The sequence below is a fragment of the Panthera pardus genome, unplaced genomic scaffold (genome assembly GCF_024362965.1).
Source record: "Panthera pardus isolate Hobbes unplaced genomic scaffold, ASM2436296v1 HiC_scaffold_12, whole genome shotgun sequence".
Lineage (NCBI taxonomy): Eukaryota > Metazoa > Chordata > Mammalia > Carnivora > Felidae > Panthera > Panthera pardus.
Genome location: NW_026526677.1, coordinates 25,234,835 through 25,253,119, shown reverse-complemented (window position 1 = coordinate 25,253,119; position 18,285 = coordinate 25,234,835). Strand labels below are relative to the sequence as shown.

Here is an 18,285-nt window from a genome sequence, read left to right as displayed (position 1 = left end):
CATAATGCACAATCTGGGTCATTTGAAAGGAAAAAAAAAAGTTTGTGCCAAGGTGAATTTTCGTTTGGGCCTAATTTGTATTACACTTCAGGAATGTGAGCAGAAGGCAGATATTTATATCAGATGGGAAATGTGACATTTGAAATAGGCAAGTTGCTTGTATAATCTTGGCAGCTGAGAGGTTTACTGATTAGATTCTGTTGTTATTGTTTAAGCAACAGATTTGCCCAGGGCAACAGGGAAGAGTTGCGTATTGTTTTTCTACCATTGATTTTATTTGCTCACCTTATTTGCTTTCATAAATATTCTCCAAGATTCAGGAGCATGATTCTTTCCTGGGATTTGGCTAATCATTTTGGCAGCTTGGGAGGAGACGGTGTTTCCAAGGAGCCAACTCGGCGCAGCGGTCTCGAGCTGTCGTCTGAGGGACACATTGGCCACCAAGTTTGGTGCCCGGTGTGTCTTTGACATCAAATTAACCGCTTTTGCCTCCTTTGAATTTGAGATAGGTGGTTAACCTGATGGTTACTGTCATACCCGACTCTTACCCAGAAAAATCGTTATTTGGCACAGGTATTAGTTATTGTGCTGAAGCCTTAAAGCAGGAAGAATCTTTTGGTCTTCTTTCTTTATTTTTTCCCCTCATTTGGTCCAGCCTGTGTTCTGGCTGAGTGCAAGTTGACTGAAGAGAGTCTTTCGAGGTTTTATTCTCGCATGATGCCATCTTACACAGGTCTCTTGACCGGTGGGTGTGCTTATGCCGTGGTTATGTTGGGTGAAAAAGGGCAAGTCATTCTGGCTCAAGCATTGGCAGCCTTATCTGATTTTCATTTTCAAGCTCTCTGGTACTCCCAATTCTAAGGAAGGCACTAGTCACCTCTTGTTTCAAAAATTCTTTCCTTGAGGCGCGTGTGTGTCCCAGTCAGTTAACTCTTGATTTCGTACAACTCTTGATTTCGGCTCAGGTCATGATCTCACGGTTCATGGGATCCAGCCCTGCCTTGGGCTCTGTGCTGTCAGTGCGGAGCCTGGTTGGGATTCTCTCTCCTCTCTGCCCCTCCCTGCTCATGCTCCCTCTCTCTCTCTCTCTTTAAAAGTAAATAAACATAAAAAAAATTCTTTCCTTCTCTGCAACTTCAAGCAGCTTGTGCAGTCTGTGAATGGCCTGGGACTCATTCCACAGACATATAACAACTATGACTGGAGCCTGGAATATAATGAAGAATAAGCAGATCCAGGTCTGTCCTCATGTAATTCATTAACCAGATGTTAACCAGATAATCACAAATGTAGGATTATAAGTTGTTTTAGATCTCATGGGAACATATGGTGGGGTAACTTAAATTTGTCTGTGGGATCAGAGAAAGCTCTCCCAGAGCCTGAGATCTAAAGGATTTGTACCTGTAACTAGATGAGAGGGGTGGGGGTCAGGATGAGGGGAGGGTGGAAGAGTATAGGAACAGCATAAGGAACAGCATGTGTAAAGGTCCTGAGCTCAGAAAGACATATTTCAGCCAACTTATAGCTTAGGCATTTTGTTTCTTTTATACTTAGGACTGTTAATAATCATTCTTTTATTGCTTAGAAGACTACTAAAAACACTGAGAGAGAAAAATCCTTGCTTCAAAATGTCTCTCTATCCCTGTTCCTCCAGTTTTGTTTTTGATTTTTCCTGTTCTTCCAATTTTTATATGTGCAAACTTACCTACCTATGAAGGCCCAGCTTGAAAGCCACATCAGCCACAGGGGCAAATCTGCCACCCGATCCTCATGATTGTATGAAGAAACTTCCACTCCATTCCTGAGAAGAGAACAGAATTGGGAAGACATTTCTGCCCTTTCAACATCCTCTACCTTTTTCTCTCCAAGGGAAATGTAAGGCTGTATCTACTTAGAGAGATTGGGAAAACAAACTGTGTATATATGGTTCAGTCCCTTTGTTTCTTCTTTTGGGTTCATGCTCTTTGGAAGATGTATGTCTTCTTGTCTGGGTCTTTGCCATCTTTCTTATAATAGACACACTAATTTGATGGGGCCCATGCCTATCTTATCCAGTGGTTTTCAGCCTTAGAGACACAATGGAATCACTTTAAAAAAAAAAAAAAAAAGATACCTGGATCCTACCTTTGCAGATTCCTTTTCAGTGGTTTGGTGCATGTCCATTTTAAAGCTTCTCAGTGATTCTCCTGTGCAGTTGAGGCTGACAATTGAGATCCTCCTGTGCATCTCTAGACCTCTGGAGGCACTGCTCTCTGAGGTCCTACTTGAAGGGCTCTAGGGATGTGAAGCCGTTCTTATACTTGGATAGATATGTGTCTGCTGTGTGGACTTTCTGTCAGGTGGAATAGCCTAACGTCTAGACTTGTAGGGAAGCTTGATACATAAGAAGCCCACTTTGTGACGACAGGACAAACGCTATTTTCAAATTCAGCTCTATTGGTTGTAAAGCTCCTATTTTAATCCCCATCTTTTGACTTCTGTATGTATTTCTCTTTTGTTTCTGTACTTAAAGATAGAGGGATATGACCTATTATAACTGTCAAATCCCAACCCCACACAGTGAAATGAGTCTTCCTTCATTGTCCCGACCTTGTCCTTGGATGGGCAGTAATCTTCCTCCTTTTGCACTTCCATTTTATTTATTCTGCATTTTTTTCTCAAAGCAAGTGTTGATGTGTCTCTTGAAAGCAGCATATGGTTTATATGTATGCATCTACATACATACTATAATTTTGAATTTTAATTGGAGTGTTTAGTTCATTTATACTTAATGTAGTAACTGATATATTTGGCTTTAAATCTAGTATCTTACTATTTTACTTTCTACTTGTCCTGCCAGTTTTATGCATTTTCCCCCTCTCATTTCTGGCCTATTTTGAATTAATCAATTATTATTGTATTATTTCATTGCCCACTATTTTTGCTGGGTTGAAAATTCTAGGGTTGTAATTATTTTCTTTCATTATTTTACAGATGATATTCTATTCTTTTCTGGTGTAAATTGTTGAAACTGTTGAAATCCAGATGTCAATCTTACTGTTGTTCCTTTGAAGATTATGTTTTTCCCTCAGCTAGCTGCTTTTATATTTCTTTCTTTTGTTTTTCAGTAATTTCACTATGACTTGGCGTTGTTTTATTTGAATGTATTTTGCTTGGGGTTTGTAGAGATTTTTGTGAAGTACTGGGAAATTCTCAGCTCTTGTCTCTTCAGATATTACTTATGCCTTGAACTTTCCACCGTGTCCCATATATCTGTCTTTTATGGGTTTTTTTCTGCATTTTCCATCCTTTTTAATTTCCTTTCTTGCTTCAGTTAGAATATTTTCAACTATCTATATTCCAGGTCACTAATTCTTTTTCAAATTGTGTCTATCTTCTGTTAAAGCCATCAATATTTCAATTATTTTAGGTTAAAAAAAATTTTTTTTAAGTTTATTTGTTTTGGGGGAGGGACAGAGAGAGGGGGGGAGAGAGAGAGAATCCCAAGCAGTCTCCACACCATCAGCGCAGAGCCTGATGCAGGGCTCAAACTCATGAACCATGAGATCATGACCTGAGCCAAAACCAAGAGTCAGAGGCTTAACCAACAGAGCCACCAACAGAGCACCACTGAGGTGCTCCTCAGTTATTTTAGCTTTTAAAAGAGATCTGGAATATCTGTTTTTATAGATTTCAGTTTTGTACTGAAACTCTCCAGTTTTGTAATGTATTTGGGGGGAACATAATCAGTTGTTTTAAAGTTCGTGTCTTATAATGCCAATACTTGGAATCTCCTGTGGGTCTGTTTATTTTATTCATTTTCCCTTTTGATCTGGTATCTTTGTATACCTGGTAATTTTTGTTTGAATGCTGAATATTGTATATAAAATATTATGTAGGGTCTGGATGATGTTATCTTTTTCTAGCATAGCTTTTCTTCAACGTCTTGCTAGCAATTAGAGTAGTAATAGATTACCTTAATCCATTCTAGGGATAGGATGATATAGGATTGGGTTTAAGGCCTTGTGGGGGCTGCTTTACTTCCAGTGCTTGCTTATTCCTAGGGTGTAGCCCTACAAATAAATCACAGCCCCTCCTGTTTGGAGGCCCTAAACTCTAATTTTATCTTCATTGCACTGTGACTCTGTTGGTAAATTCTGCTAAGCTTCTCAGCATCTTAGCCTCTCTCTCCTTTGCTTTTTGGCTTCTCAGCTTCTGCTTGCAAATCAGTAAATGCCATCAGTTGAAAAGCATTTTGGACTGTTGGACTCATTTCTCAGTATGTTCCATCTCTCTAGGATCTTGGCACCTCAAGTCCCAGGCTGCCCTGGTAGCTTGCCAATGCCTTTAAGTAGTTGATTTTTTGGTAACTTATCCAGCTTTTCCAGTGTTATTGGTGGGAGAGTTGGACAGACATTCGTTAGACCAGCAGACCCCTAGGGATGTGGTCTGGGAACTCCTAGGGAAATCCCAAGGTCTGAAGGGCAAATGTGTTGATGTTTGCATTGATGTAGCAAAAGCAGTGTGGGTAAAGATTCTGGTAGCTTAGTGAAAGTCAAGGTAGTGGCACAAAACTATACTAGTAGTCATTGTAATCTTCACTGTCATGGATTTGTAGTTCAAATAAATGCTAGTTTCCATTGACAATGTTTTTGATGAAGTGGTAAAAATGATTAGTTTTGCTAAATGTTGATTCTTGACTACACCTTTTTTAGTGTTTTGTGTGCTGAAATAGCAAGTATGCAAAAAGCACTTCTGCATTCTGAAATACAGTAGTTGTCTCATGGAAAAATGCTTGTGTGATTGAGTGTATGCTGAACTAGTTTTTTTCTTTCTTTCATGGAACAACATTTTTACTTCAAAGAATGACAGACAAACTATAGTTCTCAAAAATGAATGAAGTGAGCCTTCAAGAAAAACAACTGGTAGTGTTCATGGCCAATGATAAAATTGGCAATGGATCCAGTGAAAATTCATTTTTGGAAAACTTGTAGCTAGTACTGTGAGCTTGACAGCTTCCCAATATCTAAAGGCTTTTCTGATAAAGTTCGTAATGCTAACTAATGTGATTTTTATACTGTATAATGAAATGTGTCAACATTTGGAAGATCTACATAAACAGTGAACCAATATTTTCCAAATGACCAATTTATGATGTTATAAAATTATGCATAGGAGAAAGATCCATTCAGTGTGTAAGATAGACCAATGAATTTTAATGTAACAGTATGAAAAATTCACTGAAATAGTTTCAGATTGCACACTGAAACTATTTTTAAAAACGTTATCATTTGTCAAGATCTGGTATAGCATCAAAGAAGAATATCCACAATTATATAAAAAGGCTATTAAAGTACTCCTCTCTTTTCCAACTACATATCTGCATGAGACTAGATTTTCTTCATTTACTTCAACAGAAAGAGCGTATTCCAAAATTGAATGCAGAAGCAAATATAAAACGTAGTTTTTTTTTCTCTTAAGACAGACATTTACAAATTTTGAAATTGTAAAACAATGCTTTCTTTCCCACTATTTTCCTTATTTTTGGAAAAGAGATTTTTCATAAAAATATTTATTTTACTATGTAATAGTATTATTGTTACTAATTGAATAAGTATGTATAAATTTGTCAGTTTTAATTTCTAATATGGTGAATGTTGATAAGATCTAACCCACATAAACAAAACAGCTCTTTGGGGTCTTCAAAAATGTTTAAGAACAAGAACCAGTGAGATAGACTATCATAGCCGAAAACTATGTGCTGAAAGCAGTTCTTATCTATATTCTCTTTGATCTGGGGGTTGCCCAAATTTTCAGAAAATTTTGGCCATTTCTACATGGCAACAAAGGAACAAATTGGTTAATTTTTATGAATATGCCAGGCAGGGGCTCCTGGGTGGCTCAGTCAGTTAAGCGTCCAACTCTCTCTCCAAAAACAAATAAATAAACTTAAAAAAAAAAAATGCCAGGCAGATTGAAAATTATCTAAATGATCAGATGTCAGGTAAATTGCTTATTTTTTTTAAAAAAATTTAAGTTTATTTATTTATTTTGAGAGAGAGATAGAGAGTGAGCGAGCATGAGTTGGGTAGGGGCAGAGAGAGAGGGAGAGAATTTTGTCAGCATAGAGCCTAACGTGGGGCTTGAACCCATGAACTGTGAGATCATGACCTGAGCTGAAATCAAGAGTCAGATGCTTAACTGAACCACTTAGGTGTCCCTAGATTGCTTACTTTTTAATGTTGTACTAGACTATGTGATTATAGTTTTTGAATTGTGATTATTGGCTTAATACAGAAGGACACGTGGCATCAACACACAGTTTGTACATGTTGAAATTCTTATCATTTAGTTGAGAAAGAAGATATTGGAATGTTTTCAACCCGTCTTGCCCTATGACATCGAGATTTGCTTTTGAGAGATGCCTTGATTCTACAATGCACATGAGCCAAGATGGTGGTATTTAGTGAAGATGAAAACAAGGCCTTTGGTTGTTTCAGAAACAACCATTAATAAGATCGGATTAAGTTTCACAAAACATTTCAGTTTTAGAGAGTGAGAACTTCAGAAATTCCATTTCCTCCCATCAATGAATACAATCATTTTCCCAAGAGAATGTAACTTACCTATGATTTTAAAATGGCTGAAAGATAAGATAGCCTTCTTAAAATATGCCTTACCAGACTATTTCTGTATGTATTAGTTTCATTCTTCTATAAATCTGTCCTCTTTAGGGTTAAAGCTGTTCAATTTTGTCCTTAATTATTCTCGGATTGATTTTATGTATGAAAATCTTACCCCTCTAATAAAATTTATTTTTTGTGGGGAAGGATTATATACAGTTTACATCATCCACAGTGTCCTATTGGTAGACAGACTCTTGATATTTTCTGTTCAGTTTAAAAGTCGAGATGCAGGGAATTCATTTCCTATCTCAAGTATTTGTTGAGAATTTGCTATGTGTAAGGTGCTGTGTTAGGCATCAGTGAATATGCATTTGTGCATTTTCGGAGGAAACCGAACCTTATTGTTTTGAGAGAATTGTTTCCATGGCAGTAGAATCTTTATGAAAGAAACCATTTTTGTTGAAATCCTACTTTCTCTGCGAACATATTAGGAAGGCAAAGAGTTTCAGCATAGGAATTAGAGAGTGGTCTTCCTTGGCACATAATATTGTCAATCAGATTTTAAATAGCTCCGAAAACAGAATTGATTTTGATTCACATTTGAACTGATGTTTGCACTGGCAGCCAGTGGGTCTGGTAGTTACTGGTTTTCACATTAAGAGGCCTGAACCTTTCTCTGCTTGCCTTTGTTGTTGGCAGGCCCTGACCAGCCTTGTATCCATCGTAGGCAGTTCCACCAGGGAGATCAATGCGGGGAGCTGGCTTTGAGCTCATAAATGGATATATTAGAAAGCCAATCTTTCCATCAACCTGATTGAGTTTAAAAATGCTTCTTCTCCGGGTATAAAATCTTTCAATGTAACCATGCTAATGTGCTATAGTAGTGACATTTCTTGGCTCTGAGTTTGGACGTATCATCTGATAGACTTAAATAATTTATGTAATGAAAATGCTTGCTTAGAAGAAGTTCATCATGTGACATAGCGGGCTAAGAGTCTGGGCTGTGCTGCCAGACTGTCCAGCTCTGACACTTTCTAGCTGTGGCACCTTGAATGAGGTTACTCTCAGTGCTTGAAGCCCATTGCCTGGAAAACAGGAAGTAATAGCACTGTTGGGAAGATTAGCTGAATTAATGCATATGAAATGTCAATTCATATAAGTGTTGGCTATTACTGTTGTTTTTATTTCTGCTAACTAATTAGGTCCTATTTTAAGGTTCCCGTAATTCATCATAGCAAAACTACCTTCTTCACCATACCCCTACCCACACGCGTTCAGTTTCTAGGCTGTGTTCTGTTGCTGGAGTCCTAAGAACTTTGTAGTTACACGTTTTGTGAAGGTGATATCTGCAGTGGTGAGAGATGTATTTCAAATAAGTTTCAGTTTTTGAATATTAATACCTGCTTAATTATCTCCCTATACGTGCTGCCATTGGCAACAGCCACGGCATGCCTGTTGTTAATTAATCACTTCCACTGAGAACTTAATTAGTGTCTTCATTAGGCTCATCATGGAGTAGCAGGCAGCGTCATCCTGAGCCAGCTGCAAGTTATTGGCTAGGTCCAGCAGCCCTTCTGGTCCTATGAAAGCTTACACTGACCAGGAGGCCTGGTGTGCTTCCCTTTTTTTTTTTTTTTTTTTGTCCTCTTTAGAGAAAGTTGTGGAAGATCTGACCGTGAGGCATCCATGTTCTGTCACACATGCAAAAATAAGGCAACATATCCACTTACAATAGATAGATCAAAAAACCCAGATTGGTTATTGAATTCTTGTCATGGTGCTGAACAAACTGGAAACAAGTTGTTGTTGTTTGCAATGTCGAAAATCAGACCATGAATCCTGTCTATGACAGAGTGTTTCATTTTTCTGCTGAAAGTCAAAACTCTTTCCTTCTGGCATCATTGTTTTTTTTAATACACACAGAGTCTGAAATATTGCCAGAGTGTTATGGGATGAAATCAGCCCTCCCATTTCCTGTCTCTCCATCCCTTAGGAAAATACGGGGAAATGAGGCAAAGGTAGGCATCTTCTTGCCTTACTTTTCTGCAGAGGTAGAGTCTGGGTTGGGGGTGAGAGGCATGAGCAAGTCACCCTATAAACAATACTTCTCCCAGACCTTTTGGATGGAATGTAACTCTGGGACAATAAGATAAAAATAAATGCACCAATGACTCCTATTTAATGGAAAACAGAATCCCTTGGGTCAGTCCCCAAATGAGCACAAGCATTGTGAAATGAACGACTTTACTTGAGCATTTCTGCTTCATTCTTTTGGCTATTGTAGGCTTCTAGGTAATTTAGGTCAATTGTGAACGTGGTGAAATATTTTGTATCTCACAGATTTGCTGCTGCTTCCAGGAGAAGTGGAGGAGGACATCCACACACCTGTTCCACCTTACATTCCTTCCGTGGCCCAGCCCTTCACCCCTGAGGTCGAGCTGGTGCCCACTGGGAGAGGGGCACACAAAGAAATGGAAGAGGTACCCCACGGGGAGTTCAATCGGTTTTGAAATTGCCTTGAGTTTGTAACTCGTCCTTTCAGAGAAATGCTGCTATATCTGTGTGCTTTTTAATTTTTCTTAGATTTGGGAAAATTTTAAATTCAAGTTGCTTAATTGCATCACTCTGAGTGCCATCTGTTTCTAATGGGTGTATTTCTTTTTAAACATGGGGAGCAGAGTGCCTGGGTGGCTCAGTAGGTTGATCCTCCGACTTCAGCTCAGGTGGTGACCTAGAGGCTCGTGGGTTTGAGTCCTGCATTGGGCTCTGTGCTGACAGCTCAGAGCCTGGATCCTGCTTTGGATTCTATGTCTCCCTCTCTGCCCTTCCCCTGTTTGCATTCTGTCTGTCTCTCTCTTAAAAATAAATAAACATTAGAAAAAATTTAAAAATTACTGAGAGCTATTATGTTTTTATGTGGAAACTATTTTTATTTCATGATGTATGTCGTGCTATAGGACAGTGTTACCTGGGGGAGGCGCTTATGCAATAGATTCTCTCTTTTTTGTTCTGGACTGGCCATTTTCTTTTTATTCTTGTTTCCAAGGTCCTGTAAACATCTGGTGGTCATTAAGGTAAGGCCAAGCTGTTGTCGCAGAGAATCCCAACAATAATGCAGTGGCTGAAAAGAGATAGAACTTTGTCTCTCATACAACAGCCTATGGAAAACCTTTAAAGTGAGCATTTGGCACTGTTCCCTGGGGCCATCAGGGGCCCAATTTCCTTCTCTCTGGATCCCCACTATGCCTTAGGACATTGTCATATTCCCCTGGCCACCGTCAGTTACATGTTCCTATCGAGCACAGGGGGTGTTGGGAAGGGTCATCCAGTCATGTCCTTCACAATCAGGGAGAATGGCGTCCCTGCCACATGTCTCTCCCACTTGTACATCTAGAAAGTCGTCTTTTGTCATCCTTTGCAACTCTTCTGTATATACTTTACAAACATGCACTAACCAAGGCTGCCGGTGGTGTTGGGTAAGGACCTTTATCACCCTGTTTACTCCAGCATCAAAGAGTATCAGCTACAAGAAGCTGTGAAGGGCTCTTTATTATTGCTTCCTAATAAAACCCCTAGGGATTGATTATTTGATCATTCAGTTACTACTAGTCTTGTCACCTGAAGATATTCTGTTATGGAAGCAGTCATTCAGTCAAAGGTAGTCCACACATTTCAATTTTAAATTGCCTCTTTCTCATGGAACTTTAGTTTACTGACAGCACAAAAGTATGTCTAGGATGCTTGCAGGCTTATATTAAACCCCCAAATTGGTACCAGATAAACTGGTAGGGACAGCCACTTTTCAATGTGCTTTTTGGATTACAGATTGCTTTCTCTGAGTAATAAGAAATAAAATTGCAATGTTATTTCTGGCAGGAATCAGTTTCTTTTAAAGACTTGTTCATACTCTTGACTTCAGCTGTGACCATACAAATGACTGGACCAACCAGTGGTCATGGCACCTAGTGCCATAGAGGAATTATTATACAATTGTTTCAGTTGATAGGTTACAGAAACGGAATGATTCCTAGAATCTATCAAATAGCCAGTAAAAATGCAAGTTAAAACCTTGTACATGATTGTATCTTTAAAAGGAATATAGATTTCTTCCCAGAAAATGTGAACATTTTTTAAATGTTGGAATCAAAATGCTGTGAACAATTGCTGTGTTGGCAAACTTCTGAAACGTAGATGAAGAACTTTTGCTGTTTTTCAGATATCTGGGATATCTTGGTTGGGATTTTTATTTCCAACCACTATTTGTTAGAGAAACTTTTCAGAACTGTCTAGAATCATAATGCTGTATCAACTGTACCTTGGTTTAACAGTCTTAATCTTATTTTAAGGCACCTACTTCCAGAAAAGATCATAAGAATCATTTTCTAGCAAATATGTCTTGTAAGGACCTACCAAGGGACTACTGTGGGCCCGAGATGATAGCTGCTTTCTGTAACTTCAGTCTCAAAAGACGAAAGTGTAGCCTGGATGTCTTGACTTCCTCTTAATTGCCTAAGAAGAGGCCACAAATTACCAGGTTTTACACATATGCATCTCCCCTTCGAGTCAAACATTTTCCAAGAACCTTCTATATTCTATTTGTGAATACCTTCTTGCCTTAGTTATTCTGTTTTGATGAATTTTGGACAGCTTTATAGATGAAAAAAAAATCCACATTAGGAAGATGAAAAATTGTGTGTTGTTCCTCATAGAAGAAACTTTTGTAGTATTTCAACGGGAGATCTCCTGCTTTTCTAGTGCATAATGAGACTCTAAATTTTTTCACCTATAAAGACGGTTTATTTACTATATTACTTTGTAAGATAGCCTACAGCTAAATGCTGCTCTTATTGATTTGAGCATTAGTCCTGTTTTCTTTAATTTGCCTGTGTGGTAATCTGAATGAAAATGATTCCTCCTGTAACAGGGTCTCTCTTAGAATAAGTCACATGAGCAATTGTAAGGAAACTAGCTGTTTTCTAACAGTGTGCAAATTCTATTCCCTGAGAGGCTACAAAAAAGATTTCAATTAGATTTGAAATGAGACCCCTCAAATCCACATATTTCTCTCAGCTCCTTAGGCAAAAATAACAAGTTAATAACTTAATTCACAGTTGTTTTCTTTTTAGTAGCAGGGGATTTGGTTTTCCATTGCACAAATTATTCTCTTTGAAATAAATCAGAATTTCAGTTTGTAATCCAAAAACCGTGGAGTCTTACAGCTTAGAACCCTGAAATGAACCTAACCTGAAGGAAGAGAATTCCCAGTGTGTGCCACAGTAGCCAAGAGCTGAAATACATAAATAGAATTGCAACTTTTACTGTATTAGAAAAAAAAATTTTTAATGTTTATTTATTTTTGAGACAGAGAGAGACAGCATGAACAGGGGAGGGGCAGAGAGAGAGGGAGACACAGAACCCCAAAGCAGGCTCCAGGCTCCGAGCTGTCAGCACAGAGCCCAACGGGGGCTCGAACTCACCGTGAGATCGTGACCTGAGCCGAAGTCGGACGCTTCACCGACTGAGCCACCCAGGCGCCCCCCCTACTGTATTTTAAAAGCTGCCATTTAGAAGATCACAGTGATGTCTTCTGAATTGCAGTATACATCTGCTTTGAATTACATATGTGACCCTCGTCCTGGAGAACTTTGAATTCACTGATGTGTGTCTTTGTAAGCTTACTTTTCATTAAACAGCAAAAAGGTAGGAACCAGTGCCGAGTTCAGTGCTATGCATATGGTAGACACGCAATAAGTGTTGATTGAACAAATAAATAAACAAAAAACCTCACTACCTACCGAGAGTGTTTTTTTCTGGTGTGGTAACATGGTAGGGCCCTTCTCTCTTTTCTTCTCTGTTGGTTCATTCTCCTCAACGTGTAAACGTGTTCAAGTCTCTCGCATCCTTAATGGAATGGAATGAAACAAAGGAAAAGAAAAACAGCCTTCTCTTTACCTCAGGCCCTCTTTGGCTACAGTCTGTTCTCCCGTTCTCATCTAGACTTGAGGAACTGTTAGACTAGCTGCTTCCTTTCCCGTCATGCCTCATTCAGTCTACCACAGAGTGTCCTTGCTCCAGCACCTGCTGGAGTGTATTCAGAATAAAGGTCCCGATTACTCTCTAACTGCCAGATCCCAGTGGACACTTCCCATCTTTATTTTAATCGACCTCTCTACTGGGCTTCTCACTCCACTGTGCTGGACCCTTGTGGTCCTTCTGGTTCTCCCCTCACTGCTGTCCGCAGATGCTCTGTGCATTTGTTTGTTCTTTCCCCGCCTCCATTGGGGGTTTCCCTGCATCCATCCCCGATGAGGTGGTGTTGCTCAGGGTTCTGTGCCAAACCTCTTCCCACTTACATACTTGAATCCATTTATCTCTAGGCTACCACCTTCTATGATTGTGCCTCCAAATGTGTATCTCCAGCCTCAGACCTTTTTCTGAGCTTCAGGTTTCTGTTTTCAGTTGCCTGTTGTTATCTCTATCTGGATTCCTTTAGGTGCCTTCAAATCAGCATGTTAGAAACAGCTTACCTTTCTTCACCTGCTTCCCTCCTTGCATTCATCCCCTCCTTCCCTTTCCATATCCAGATCAGTCATCAAGTGCTGCCAGTTTTACTTTCTGATATTTTCACATCTCAGCTCTCAGCTTCCTGTTCTCATTACCTCTTGCCTGGACTGCTTCAGCAGGCTCCTAACTGGCCTCCTTGACTCCAGATCTACCCTTTGTAATCTTCAAAGGAACCTATCTAGATATAACCTCCCAAGAGGGCCGGACATCTTTCTGTTTTGTGCAGACCTATCTGTCCAGCACTGTCTCATTATAGGTGCTCAGTTAAAATTTGAATGCATGAAGGAATTTATCTGAAACGCACAGATGACCAAGTATCTACTTTGCTTTCAAAAAATCCTTCAGTGACTTCATCATCTCTAGGATAAACAGCATATTAGACCATCATGATCTGGCACCACCTTTGTCTCTCGCTTCTCTCTACCTTGACATTAACACTTAACTACTTGCAGAGCCTCACATGTGAAACGTTGTATCTTATTTCCTTGGCCTGTTCCCTAGAACTCTCCTTATCTGCAAAGTTCTTCTTTCCTCAACCTTGTTAACTGATATGACGCTTTAAGATTCTGTTTAGATATCACCTCTGCCAGGAAGCCGTCTCTGATTCTTTCCCGTTGCCTTCCAGTCTGCGCTGGGTTAGGTATCCCTTCTCTGTTCCCGATACTCCCTAACTATGTGATTTGTACTTACTGTATTTTACTGTACTAACTTGTTCATATGTCTATCTCCTTTCTCTGTGATTTCATACAAGTCTTCATCTTTGTATCCTCAGCACCGAGCACAAAGCCTAGAATTTAATAGGAACATAGTGTTTGTGGAAAGAATGGAAAATATCTGAATGACTACGGGAGGCTCATCCTCTGACATTTTTGAACCAGGGATATACTGGCCACATTACAGTGATATCCCCAAATGGTTTAAAATGTCTGGAGTATCATCACATTTCGGCATTTTAAATACGAAATTATTCCATTCTTTTTTAAAACAATTATTGATATTCTTGGTTTCTTGCTTTTGTATTTCAGCATTTAGCTGATTGCCTAGGGAATTAATCTAACAACAGCTACCATTAATAATTCAGCTTCCAGGTGAAGAAATTTATATTTTTAAGTATGCTTTTATAGCTTTAAGTGTATTATGAATGAATAATTCTTGCATTGGCATCAAATTTATTGACTAGCTAAAAACTTTATTCTTTGTTCTTGTTTTGGCTAGTACCAAATGATTGATGAAAAGAATCATGCTCCATGACAGAGAAAAATTTGTGTATTAAAAAAAAAAACCTTAAAGGAAAATAAGATTTTCCCACTTAAGGATAAACTTCTACATCTCCAGTACTGTAATGTTGGATATTACGGCTGTAAGATATGTTGGGACCTTAGGGAATAGGGAGGTGATGGGTTAGACCATATGTAGAGCTAAGTTGGCTATGGGAGTGAGCCCTTATCAGAGAGTCTAGATGTCTACCATGTGAACCTTACTCTGTCTGGGTTGCTAATACAAGGTGGGTCACGAGTGGGGTGATGAGTAGGGAGGCAAGTAGGATTTTTCAGAGAGTGGCAATACTCAGCTGAGGGTAAGGTAAGCTTCAGCACTTCCCCCTCTGTGCTTCTCTAACCTTTTTTGCATTGCTCTGTTGGAGAGCATGGCACATGATGTTGAAATCATTCATTTACTTCTATCTTCTCCCTGAAGTTAGGAAACTTTGTGGACACAGGTTTTGCTATTTTCATCCTGTGTTCCCCATATCTAATACATATTACACATTCAATAAATGTTTATGGAGGGAGCAACTCAAGGGGAGTGGAGTGGGAACATGAGAGTTGTTTATGTGTTATGTAGGGGGAATGTGAGGAGTGTCGTCCGGCATCACTGGGATTTTAGCACGGCAAAGGGATTTGTCTTCTTTGAAACCGCATTCCAGCCTCGAGGGGAGGTGGGTGAAGACAAAGCAACCTCTAATATAGTGAGAGTGGCCAGTAAGGTGTAGGTAGGTTTTAGAGACCAGAGTGGGGGTGGAGGTTTCAAATTCCCAGAGCTGTAGGCCCATATGGGTACTTGCGGCCTGAAACTTGGTGGACAAGTAGGTGCCAGGACTTTAACCGGGCACGAAAGGGCAGCAAGAATCCCGTCAGACTGGATACATGGTAGAGATGGGGTTCCTCCTCGTCCTCTGCCAGGATCTTTTGGAATCAGCTCAGGACGCAATGTGGCCAGGCCTGCCAGCCCCAGTGCTCACTGCTGAGTAGAAGTAGAAATGACAGGGATGCTGATGTTCAGGAAATGAACATACTGTAGCATTGTTTGTTTATACGTTTCCTCATTTGAGATGTTCTTAACAATATTATCACTCTGTCGCTTTAACTTAACCTTAGGAACTGACCAAAATGGACAGATCCACTTACGCCGCAGACTCACGGGTTTCCTGTGTACAGCCACTCGCTTGAAGGCAGTCACGGTGTTACATGGAGCCTTGAATGTGTTTTTGATGATAAGCTCTGAGAATTGCTTAGCTTATTTAGAAAAATTCTTTTCTTCCAAAGAGCTATGTATGACTTGGCTTAGTGAAAAGCTCAAGGTTAATTCTTGCTGGTATTTTTGTTGAAAAGGTAAAGATTTAGCGAAAGCAGATTGCCCTGGATTCAAATCTTGCTTCTCTCCCTTACTAATTGTGTAGCCTTGGGCAAGTGGCCTAATCTTTCAGAGCTTCAGAAGACGGCTTATTTGAAGATTACTGCTAATGCCCACACCGTTCCTGGTACCGGGGCTGGCACGTGGTGGGAACTCACTCAGCAGCAGCTCCCGTCATTACTTTTGTCAGGAGAGCGCGCAGACACTTTGAAATGAGGAGGAAGTGAACAAGCCTCTGAAATTTGTTCTCTTGCTGGTTTTACTGAGAAAGGATGGTACATGGCTATGTGATTGCTGTCAGCACTGCACCCCTAACCCCGAGACGCAGCTTGCCAAATAGATGGGGGATGGCCACTTTTCATGTTTTTTATTTCACCTTTAATAACAGCACATGGCTTCTCAGCTACGTGCTCTATTTTCAAGAACATTGCAAAATCCACTCAATGAGATAATTTTGAATGCAAGAATATTTAAAGCTGATTATAGCTTCAGGGCATATTTTTTTCATTCTTCCATAAACCATGGTTTTCAATTATTTTAGTATCACCATACATATTACAACACAGAGGTGCTAGATAAGTTCGTTGTATCACACACCATTTGCTTTTGGAGAGTCTCTTTAAGGGGTGATACAATGTGATTTAAGGTATTCTCTTTTTGTTTATTGGAAAATATGCTTCTTTATCTACCTTCCTCTAGGAAGTCTTTAAAACTCACAGATTATGAATAAATAGGTGCAAAATTATTACATTGCTTTGCAGCTACTCTGACTTGTAGATAAATTCTGCAAAAGTTTAAAAATTCTTAGTAGGAGATTGGGGCGCCTGGGTGGCGCAGTCAGTTAAGGGTCTGACTTTGGCTCAGGTCATGATCTCCCGATTTGTGAATTTGAGCCCCACATCGGGCTCTGTGCTGACAGCTCAGAGCCTGGAGTCTGCTTTGGATTCTGTGCCTCTCTCTCTCTCTCTCTTTCTCTCTTTCTCTCTCTCAAAAATAAATAAACATTAAAACAATTTTTAAAAATTCTTGGTCGGAAAAAGGGATCCTGGATTTTTAAAGATGATACTAATCCCACTGTTATTGGCCCAAAAATTATAGGTAGTTTCTGAAGAAGTAAGTTTATTGAGTGTAGAGTATTTTTATCTTTGAAAATAGTTTTTCTGAGGGTTGCCTGGGTGGCTCAGTTGATTAAGCGTCTGGCTAGCCATTTTGGCTTGGGTCATGATCTCACAGTTTCGTGAGTTGGAGCCCCGTGTCAGGCTCTGCACTGACAGTGCGGAGGCTGCTTGGGATTCTTCCTCTGTCACTCTCTCTCTGCCCCTCCCCTGCTCATCCTGTCTCTTTCTCCAAAATAAATAAACTTGAAAATTACTTTACTGATATAAGGTGTTTTTGTTTTCTTTTGTTTTGCTTTTGTTTTTTTTTTTTGGTTTTTTTTTTAGTAAATGGTGAAGGTGTATTTAAGGTTGATCAAAATCTTAAGGTGTATCTTCTCTAATGTAACTCTTAGTTTTTCCATATGCCTCTAGCCCTAACACTACAAGTGGTAAAAATATAATGAATGTGTGCAAGAGAGACTTTCTGATTCTTGCCGTGGGTGGAATTAGTTAATGATATTCATTCAGATTCAGGGTGGTACAAATGGGGCATATCAAGAGACTTAAATTAGGTCAAATTGAATAATTGAATGTATTCCTTTACTTAAAAACATCTTAATCAGCGGAGAGTGCTGAAGTCTGAAAAAAAGTTGAATTAAATATTAATAGGGAGTTTATGTTTTCAACTTTTTCTTTGTTTACAGTGATTCTAGGATTTTTCTCCTTTGTTACCTTTTACAGGTACTTGGAGATGAAGTTCAGCCCTTCTCACTTGATGAAGAATTTGATTATGATGCTGTGACACTAACCCCCAAGTTCACGCCTGCCAAGAGAGAGGCGATCACAGAGCTATCCAAGCAACAGAGGCAGATCACCAACACAGATTTAGAGGAACCCCACGCCTGATTTCACCAAGACATCTTTGTGTTAATGTTTACTGTGTTGTTATGCAAGCAGCATCGGAATAAAAGGTAGACCTACCAGAACTCCCTTTGTGGAAATTTACTTGTGCGTTGATCAATCAGGGTTTTTATCTGTAGGGAGATGTAACTAAGAAGACCAAAGAGATCTCTGCACTTACAGGGTTCTCTTCTGTCATGGTGTTGCTGAATCCCATGGCAGGTAGGGGGAGATGGAGGTGGCAGATGGGGACAGGAAGTGACGCCTACAGAGGGCTTCTTTTTTTTTTTTTTAACTAAAATTTCTTTTATTTGAGTATAGTTGACGCACAACGTTACATTAGTTTCAGGTGTACAACGTAGTGATTGGACAAGTTTGTACATGATGCTACGCTCACCACAAGTGTAGCTACCATGTGTCGCCATGCGATGCTGCTACACCGTCAACCTTGACTGTATTCCCTATGCTGTGCCTTTTGTTGCTGTCAC

General features: G+C 39.6%; 1 protein-coding gene across 5 annotated transcripts in view; it reads left to right on the top strand.

The window, feature by feature from the left end:
* Positions 1 to 17,883, top strand: part of IFTAP (intraflagellar transport associated protein) — a 65,445-nt gene extending 47,562 nt beyond the window's left edge. For 4 of the 5 annotated variants that reach the window (XM_019470144.2, XM_019470139.2, XM_019470141.2 and 1 more), the window contains 2 exons: positions 8,946 to 9,085; positions 17,639 to 17,883. In XM_019470144.2, the coding sequence (XP_019325689.2) occupies positions 8,946 to 9,085; positions 17,639 to 17,803 (305 nt within the window). In that variant the 3' untranslated portion in view covers positions 17,804 to 17,883. Of the gene's footprint in view, positions 1 to 8,528; positions 8,624 to 8,945; positions 9,086 to 17,638 lie in introns of all 5 variants that reach the window. The other variant, XM_019470143.2, reaches the window with a different exon arrangement.
* Positions 17,884 to 18,285: the final 402 nt, after the last annotated feature.